General features: G+C 33.4%; 1 protein-coding gene across 7 annotated transcripts; it reads right to left on the minus strand.

The window, feature by feature from the left end:
- Positions 1-2,078: 2,078 nt before the first annotated feature.
- LOC141046078 (uncharacterized) lies at positions 2,079-6,880 on the minus strand. 7 transcript variants are annotated; one of them, XM_090255306.1, is made up of 5 exons: positions 5,206-6,880; positions 4,777-4,835; positions 3,457-4,048; positions 2,981-3,230; positions 2,079-2,434 (listed from the first exon to the last, which is right to left on the minus strand). In XM_090255306.1, exons 3-5 carry the CDS (start codon positions 3,521-3,523, stop codon positions 2,332-2,334), a joined length of 420 nt encoding a protein of 139 aa, XP_090111432.1. In that variant the 5' UTR covers positions 3,524-4,048; positions 4,777-4,835; positions 5,206-6,880; the 3' UTR covers positions 2,079-2,331. The 7 variants fall into 7 exon arrangements, 6 of the variants coding, with proteins under 6 accessions (XP_090111432.1, XP_090111430.1, XP_090111431.1 ...); XM_090255304.1 differs by having other exon boundaries at positions 3,457-4,835; XM_090255305.1 differs by having other exon boundaries at positions 4,667-6,880.
- Positions 6,881-9,552: the final 2,672 nt, after the last annotated feature.

Below are 9,552 nucleotides of genomic sequence, written 5' to 3' on the forward strand. Positions count from 1 at the left end.
ATGAAGGACGTTTTTGAGTTTGATCCTATTGGTTTGTCCATTCACAACCACCTCCACCATAATAGAGCCAATTCCAATGGCTTTATATGTACCACTATCTGCCAACACCACGTTTGATGTTAGAATAGCCTCATAAGTGTCAAATGAATACTTATAAGATGTCATATGCTTGGAACAACCTGAATCCACAATCCATCTTGACATGGCAGCCATAGAGGTCCCATTTGTTGTCGTGAATGCATAATCTTGTCCTTCAAACTCATCTTGTACACTATTAGCATTCTCCTTCTTCATCTTTTTGCCTTTGTAGCAATTTCGAGCAAAATGGCCTACTTTGCCGCAAATGAAGCAAGATTTGACATTACCTCGTTGATTTGAATAGTTGCCCTTGCCTTGACGTGAGTAGAGTGCTGAATCTTCACTTTGAGGCTCCTTTTCTTTCTTCTTGGTTACTTCATGAGCAAATCTTGCCATTACATAGTCCATTGTAAGCTCTTTTAGCTTGATGGATTTCAATGCCACAATAAGGTAGTTGTAGGATTCGGGGAGGCTCATTAGTAAGGTCATGACAATATCACTTTCTTCTAAAGGCTTGTCAACAATTGCTAGTTGGTTTGCAAGAGCCTTTATCTTATTAACATGAGCCATGAGGTCTTCACCTTCTTCCATCTTGCAAGTAAAGAACTTCCTCCTTGTATAGATGATGTTGGATAAGTTTTTGCTCTCATAAATGTTGCAAAGAGTCTTCCATGCTTCCACTAGTCTTTTATAAGAGATAATGTGGGAAAAATTGGCTTCATCCACATTAGTTGCAATCAATCCAAAAGCCTTCTTTTCACAACGTTTGAACTTCTTCTTCTCCTTCATATTAGCAGCTTTGCTTTGAGCCTCTTCACTTTCATCTACAATATCCCAAAGATCCAAAGATGCCAACAAAAGCTCCATTTTTACCTTCCAATGGTAGAAATTGTCACTTCTAAACTTCTCAATAACTCTCAATCCTTCACCCTCACTTGAAGCCATCTCTAAGGAAGAATTGTATCAAAAAAAATTGTAGGAAGAAGTCCTAATGATCTAAAAAATGAGCAAGAAGGTTTTGTTGCCTTAGAATCCCCGAATCCTTCTATGTGAACAAACTAGTATTTTAACTGTCAAAAACTCTCTCAACTTCACTTCCAAAACTTGTTACAAGTCTAATGACTTATTTAAGTGTCTTAAATCTGATTTGCCACTCTAATATCTTTCTTATGCTCACAAATCACCTCTATACGACATAAGAGGCCTTTTAAGCACAATCAACAACTTTAGGACATGAAAAATAAAATTAGATTACCAAGGATCTATCTTAGTAAAAGCATATTGCAAACTTTGTCTATAGGTGAATAAGAAGACACTAACACTAAAATGCTCTTAACCACAAGTAAGAGAAAACCATGATCTAGATTTAGATTTGAATCTGAAAGTTAGGTTCTTCCAAAGCCTAACATCAGCAACAACAATTTGATCTACTCCACACTTACAAAACCACTTCAAAGAACTTCAAAAATTACTCAAGCAAATGTGAGTGGGCCCATAACCTATTGAAGAAAAGAAGTCTAAAAGCTACAAACACTTAGCATCAACAAGGATTATAGTCTAATAGAAGTGTGGAGAAAGATAATTCTTACTTCCAACACTCTTTAGTTATAGGTGGTGGTTTCCTCATCAATGAGGCAACTTCCATTCTTTTGATATTACATCCATTTCTACCTCATCCAACTAAACCCTTGATGCCACCATAATAACTTACTTTAACTCTTTGCTGCCTTTTTACTATTAGCAACATACTATGCTTAATCTCTATGTGGTTGTAGCTAAGCAAGTACTTGCTGATCTTCAATAGCTCATCCTTCAAAGAAAATGATTTTTGTGGAGGTCTTTTTGTACATGTTAGAAATCATCAATATTGATCAAACCTAATGATGCACATTGAATTTTTATGTACAAGGGATTGCTTTAAGATGAGAATCGTGCACCAACTAGGTAATTTTTCATCTTCTTTTTCTTCAGTGCCATTGACAATCGACATGTACTAGGTGTACTGTAAAGTGATGGTACATTGTTGAAGTTCGATTGAGTCAGTGTAGTTCAGAAATTATACATCGTATTTGCTTAGATGATCAACTCGTAATAACAAGTGCTACCAAGAATAAATAGCAAACTCACTTAGGGGTAATGTATGTCAACATTTACTGTACAAAAACACAGCTGATAATTGTGCGACGAGTGCCAGTGTGTGGTGATTGGCTCCCTTGTATTTTCGGGTAACCCAGTGCTTGCATGCAATTCGAGTTAAAATCTCCAGGTACAAATTAATTCAACATTGTGCTTAGCTACCGTTTCCTGAATCCGTGGTAATCTTTGCATCGCTCCGATTCCGCAACAACTCGTGAACCTATGTGCCAGTGATATCAACGTCGCCATCACTGGAGGAATCATAATATGGTGTAAGATTTTACATGCTCTTACATTCAACAGAGTTGGTGTACCCACCGATTTTTCATAGGTTACAAAGTACCACATGTGAGGGAAAAATATGTACTGCAGAATACAATTTATGACTTGCGGTTCCTGACTAACGTACAGGGTTGAAAACATGACACTTGTCGTAGTCGGCAATTTAGGTGGCCAACACAACTGTTTGGATAGTTTCCTAGAATAAACAAATAATAAACCTAATATCGATTTTTCCAGTGTTTAACAAAATAAACAGTTTCATGTAATCTGTAAATATTTTCAGGTTTGTCAATCACGGATGAATGAATTTGTGGGTTATGAGTTGATTTCTGGATACTGTACTATAATTTATCCCTGAACTTAAGGAGTGGGATGGTTGGCTCGTACTTAAAATAACGAATGCGATAAGATGATGATAGAAGTGTTCCAGTTTATTTTAACACAAAACGAAGATTGTGGTGAGCCCGAAAAAGAATGAATGTACCTCAAGAAACGGCTATCTTCATCGCTAGCAGGAGTTGACATTGTGACATGTCGTGCGACTCTGTGCAGTCTCAGCCGGTAAGAGAGGCAGCAAATTGTCCTAGATTGTAATCCCATATACTGTGACTGGTCCCACCACTCTTGCAAATCGTAGAGCATTGCGTGGAGGCCCTTGTTGACTCCAACTGATGCCGCAGCATCATTTCCATCTCCCCCAGCCGCAGTGGACCTGCCAGCCTGTTTGCTAACACCTTTGAATAAAAGTGATTTTATTTCAAATTCCCATATGATGACAACGATTATCTTCACTTCTTATTCAAGTTTTCTACACATAACAGGGTGCAACTTGGTTACAAATATATCTTCACCACAATAATATGTATTTAGAAACCTATTCTTGAGAAAGTGCTTGCGCCGAAAAAGGCAAACGCAAGGCTCAAGTGCCGATATTTACAGATCTGGCTACAGAAATCTTACCTTTCCAGCATTTCCAGATACAAATTATGGGTCGAGAAGCTGTGCAGCATCTACAGTGCTGAGACATTGCTAGCTACTGAGATTTTGGAGCGTTGTAGGCTCATGATTTTTTCTTCAAGTGTCCCATGCACGTCCTCAAGCTATTGTTTTCAAATCTCCTGTCGATAACTGGTAGGGCCCTGGAGAACAACGAAAAATTTACATACATTTATCATGTCTTGATGAAACATGCATAGATACTAGAAGCCTACTAAACTAAGAGCTTGTGGTCACTTCCTCCGCAAATCGTCACAAACTCAATAGGACAAAATCAGTCAAAGCAGGCAATGTACCGAGTCAAAGTGAAGAGGTTATCCAGAGTGTAAAACTAGTGATTTTATTTGTGCACGAATAAGAACACCATAATGACCTTCTCCATTAACAATATTTTAAGCTGCTGCACACATTCTTCGAAGATGTCCTGAAGAGCCAGAAGTTCGTGTGGAACTTTGTTGTTACTTTAAGCAATTGTATCTGCATGCCGCGCCGCTTCTCTATCATCCTACAATATTAGCAGCGGATGGCTACAAAGATTCCGCAGGTATTGCAGTGCCTGCGTTCCCAACACAAATCAAACGCCCGAGCAAATTTAAATATTTGTGTACTACTTGTTTGATGAGTCCTGGAACCTTGTCAGGTAGACACAAACATTACAGCCATGACTGTTTCCCAAACATTTGTAGCTTATAATAAAGAACTGCCTAATATATGTCATCTGTGAAAGAACTGCCTAATATATGTTATCTGTGAAGAAACTAGCCAAGCCACAAGGCGTGCCTGGAAAACATGTGTAGAAGGCACACTGGATACTAGAGATTAAGAAACATTACACCCACTGTAAGTTCGTACAAGGATAAAGTCTTTTTTTTGTTTAGCCTGCGTATGAGAAATCTTCATAAAGCTGTTACCGCGATGGGCTGAGATCACAGTATCGGTCTTGAATGATTTTTGGTGGAAGATTTTCTAGGACTTCGTTTTTAGTAAGCCTCAACAAAAATAGCATGACCTCTATTAAATAGAACTTGTATGTATGTTGGTGTTGAAGAAGTTCACGGTTAGATTTAAAGCAGGACCCAGCACTCAGATTTCCATGATCAGATGGCAGAAAATGAGCCAACATTTCTAAATTCTCAAAACGGCAAGAGAAAGACAAGAGCAAGACTCGCCATACCAAACCATTGGAGCTGCGTCATCACACAAGCTCAAGCAAGCTAGAAATCGGACTTCAAAGCACCCCCACATGCCAAGAGCAAGCGACTTTAAGGCAGAAAGAAGAGCTACCCCATGTTCCGAGCATCATGAACATAGAATCATCCTCGTTAATGACCGAGCCACACAAGCTGAAAGGAGCAAACAATTTTTTAGTATGGAAGGTAAAGATGCAAATACTCTTCATAAAAGAAAAACTTTGGCATATTGTTTTTCCACAGAGCACAGATTCACAGTAAACGACCAACACTGCCAAAGTCATTAACCCCATTAACATCACGACATCCCAACAGCATGACAAATACAGAGCAATAGCCATGTTGATAATGTTTGTTAAAGACAATATCATTCACCACATTGCGAACTTTGAAGACCTTGCACAAGCTTGGAAAGCTCTACACGACCTCTTTGATTACAGGAACACAACACAAACGATGTTATTGTTTAACCGATTACATTCAATCACAGTGGACAAGAGAAGCTCTGTTGCGAACTACTTACAGAAAATCAACGAAATCACAACCCAATTAAGGTCATCAAGAAAAGAGGCGTCGGAATCGCAACTAGTTCATATTACACTCAAAAGCCTTGTCCAGGGCCTCATGGTCCTCGACAAACTTCGTAGCTTAGAAAAATTGATCGAAAAGCTACTTGTTGAAGAATCACGAGGATCTCGGAGAAACACAACATGGAGAAGCACTATTTTTCAAAGACCAAAGGCGACATTCCATTGAAAGAAGACACATTAGAGGCAAGATATAACGATCCAAAGAAATATACAATCCATCGCAACCTAGATTTCGTTCAACATCTTCAAGAGCAGTAAACAAGAGGAATGGGCGATATAATAATTGTGGCCAATGGAGCCACTGGGCTAGAGAGTGTACTCGCCCCCGCCGCCCGAGAAGATCAATCACAAACTCACAAGCAAACATTGCGGCAAATGAAGAAATCTTGAAAACAAAAGCATAACAGGAGGAAGACAAATCAAAGATTTTTGACATAGCAATGCTTACTATGAATTTAGAAGGAGATTACTTGTGGTACCTCAATAGTGGAGCAATTTTTTTGTTGTCATAGATGACAACACCAACTTCTAAAAACTAGCTCCAACTACAACAATCACCAAGGTACAATCTGTAGACAACTACTCTTACATAGTCGCAAGGCAGGGCTCAATCACGATGAACTACTGGGAAAAGAATTGAGCAATACAAAACGTCCTTCATGTACCAGGTATTAAGAAGAATCTCCTGTTAGAAGGCATTATAGCAGATCAAGGATGTGTTGTAATTTTCTCCTCTGATAAATGTTGGATCATGAAAGAAAAATCACCATCCACCGTCATAGCTGAGGGTATTAGAGATCAAAATTTGGGCCTCTACAAACTTATGATACCAATAGAGAAAGAAGTCAACTTTCTCAAAGCTATTGACATGCAACTTTGGCACCAACTCTTTGGACACATAAACTACAAATTCATATACATACTCTAGTAAAACTCTATGACAAAGAAAATGCCATACATACCAATCAATAAGGCCTTTTGTTATTGTTATGAATGCATGTTAGCAAAAATCCACAAAGTAGCATGATCAAAAGGAAGCACTACAAGAATGACTAGGAGACATGAGCACTTACATGCTGACTTATGTGAACCTTTCAAGAATGCCTCATTTGGTGGTTCTAAATATTTCTTTATTATCATTGATTATAGTCGCAAAACATGGACTCTTTTCTTCAAGGCAAAAAACAATGCTTTTGTATATTTCACCAAATTTTATCAACAAGTCTACAAAAGCAAAGATAAAATATAAAGTCTATAAACAAATAGGAGAGGTGAATTTATGTCTATTAAATTCATGGAGTTTTACAAACATTCCAGTATCACATGCCAACTTATAATACTACAAATTCTATACAAAAATAGAATTGTAGAACATAAAAATTACACAATGTTGTATTTTGTGAAGTTTGCTTAAGAATGCACTAGGCACTTGACTATAGAAGATAAAATAGAACTTACAACAAGAAGATCCTAACAATTCTAATAAAACTCTAAAAAAATTCTAATTAAATTATAACAATGTTAATCAATCTTTAATTAAACTCCAAAAGAATTTTAAAAAACTTAAAAAATAAAAATAAAAAAATCATAAATTAATCTTAAAGAAATATATATAATAAAAAAATCCTAAAAAAATACTAAAGTTTTTTTTAAAAATATTAAAAATAAAAATCTTAATTAAATCCTAAATAATTTCTAATGTAAGTTTTAACAAATTCCAATGAAATTCTAAACCAATTTTAACTAAATCCTAAACAAATCTTAATAAAATCCTAAATCAATATTAACCAAGTTCTATTGAAATCTTAAATAAATCATAATCAAATCTTAGACCAAATCCTAATTAAATCCTAATTAAATCCTAACTAAGTCCTATACAAATCCTAAATCTTAACTAAATCTTATATCAAATTTCAATCAAATTCTAATCAAATCCTAAATAAATCTTAAATCTTAACCAAATCTTAAGCCAAATCTTTATAAAATCTTAATTAAATTACAATCAAATCTTTATAAAATTCTAATCAAATTTTAATCAAATCCTAATCAAATCTTAAATCAAATTCTAATGAATTCTAATCAAGCTCCAAACAAATCCTAAATAAATCCTAAGTAAATCCTAAATCTTAAAAAAAATCTTAACAAATCCTATAGCAAATTGAAATTTCAACAACTAATAATCAAACCATTAATATCAACTCAAAATGTTTACTTTTTTCAAAAATTTAATTGAAAAAAAATACAAGAAAAATGAAATCAATTATACTTACTAATTGAGAGAAAAGTAAGATAATTCATTTGGATATTAGATAGCCTTATTTTTCAACCTTTGATGCCAAACTCTTAGTACCAATATCACTTTTTAAACTATTAAATTTCTTTCTAAATTCACAAAAATATTGAAAATTAAGTCTATTATTTATATAAGAAATTTTTATTTCAACCCAATTGGAAAATTGTATTTCAACCCAATTGGAGATTACAAAGTGTTTCTAAAATCTAATAAGCTTAATTTACTCTATTTTCAAATTCCACTTTCTAATTTACAAAAGAACCTTGGAAATAGCATAAGTACTTGGTTTTGTGCCTTAAGGTTTAATTTCAATCTTAATTAGCAACCATTCTTCTCCAAGTATTAATTCTTATTTTCTTGACATAAGTTTTGCTAAAATCAACTCTTAACTTTTTCTTATATATGTCAATATCTTTTATTTTTTTAATCTACCTTATTTTGCCTTATTTAGAGCTAAGAAAGTAAGTAGAATATATTTTCTTAAAAAGTAGTTCTAATACTATAAGGTTTTATTACCTTCCAATCTTTTATTTATGTTTTTATATTAAATCTTTTAATTAGGCTCCTCTATAATTTATTTATTTTTCTTCTTCTTTTCCTAATAGCTATATTATTATACAACAACAATCATCAACATAATAAGGACCATGGCTATAGATGCAAAGTTGCCACATATATTTTGGTTAGAAGTCATTGCCACAACTTATTCAACAAATATCAATCCTTTAAGATCTAACCAAGAGTCATTACTAATATAACAGTATACTAATAAGCCCATTGACTTCAGTAAACTTAAAGTTTTTGATTGTTTTATTTACATTTATGTAGAAAGTAAAACAAAGAAAAATTTGATGCACATATAAATCTTGCATCTTCATTGGCTATAACAACCAAATCAAGAGATACTACATCTACAATAATAAAAAATAAAAAAAGATTTTTGTCACAATAAATCTTAGATTCAATAAACAGACCATAAAACTTCTTAAAATTGATATTAATTAATCAATAATAGATACAATGTCAATGATTCCATTATAATTTTCAAATATATCATACAAGCTAATGTAGTTATATAAAACCTAGCAAAACTATATTAATTTATTACATCTCAAAGACAACAATGAAACTAGCATTGAATCATCTAAGAAAGATTAAATACATGACATATAAGTTAACATAAAAGTAACCAAAATATTGACACAAAAACTCTAATCAACTTGACAAAAGATAATTTTTCAATATTAAAAAATAAAATAATGGATACAAGGAAAGAGAGCAATTGAATCAAGACATGTGATGTAATGTGAGAGAGAGTGTTGGAACACATAACATTCTTTGAACTAATACGTCATCAAGCTCTACTACCTAAATACATGAGCAAAACAAATTACCTCAATACAATGATTCTATAGAAAAATTAGGGACCTATAAGCAATCTTAGGGACTATTCACTAGAATAACAACATAAAGACTAGTAGATTAGGGTGATAATTATAAATAATAAGGTTAAAGAAAGTAATGGCAATAAACTCAAGTAATAAATCCATGTAAATAAATGCAACTCTAATGTGCATAGTAAAAAAAGCAATAACTTCATTTTGCAACTTTATTTCAAGTGTAACTTAGTTTTTTTATTTTTTGCTTTAATAAATAGTTTAAAAATATTAAAATACTCATTATTAATACTAAAAAGCTCTATAATTCAAATGACCTCAAATGCCTCAATCAACAAATTTAAACCTATAATATCTTTAAATTTTGCTAGAACAAATCATTCCTATATGAATCATATTTTTCTAATTAAATTATAATTTATGACTTTAAAAATATAAATCTAAGATACAAGCTAAAATATAATCATAGACAATATTTTTCTCCAAAATAATAAAAAATCACCAACAAGCATATCCTAAAGCTCAATGTCTTGTCTACATATGCATCAATTAAGCCAATACTCAAACAACAAGATTACTAGCACTAGAAC

This window comes from Physcomitrium patens, chromosome 13 (assembly GCF_059467195.1).
Source record: "Physcomitrium patens ecotype Gransden chromosome 13, ASM5946719v1, whole genome shotgun sequence".
Taxonomy (NCBI): domain Eukaryota; kingdom Viridiplantae; phylum Streptophyta; class Bryopsida; order Funariales; family Funariaceae; genus Physcomitrium; species Physcomitrium patens.

Bases quoted from the DNA above. Each gene is read 5' to 3' on its own strand.
- LOC141046078 (XM_090255306.1), bottom strand. From the start codon at position 3,523: ATGTCTCAGCACTGTAGATGCTGCACAGCTTCTCGACCCATAATTTGT. The intron at 3,231-3,456 runs GTAAGATTTCTG...TTTTATTCAAAG, and splicing joins TATCTGGAAATGCTGGAAAG to GTGTTAGCAAACAGGCTGGC. The intron at 2,435-2,980 runs GTACATTCATTC...ACTGGCACATAG, and splicing joins GAAGATAGCCGTTTCTTGAG to GTTCACGAGTTGTTGCGGAA.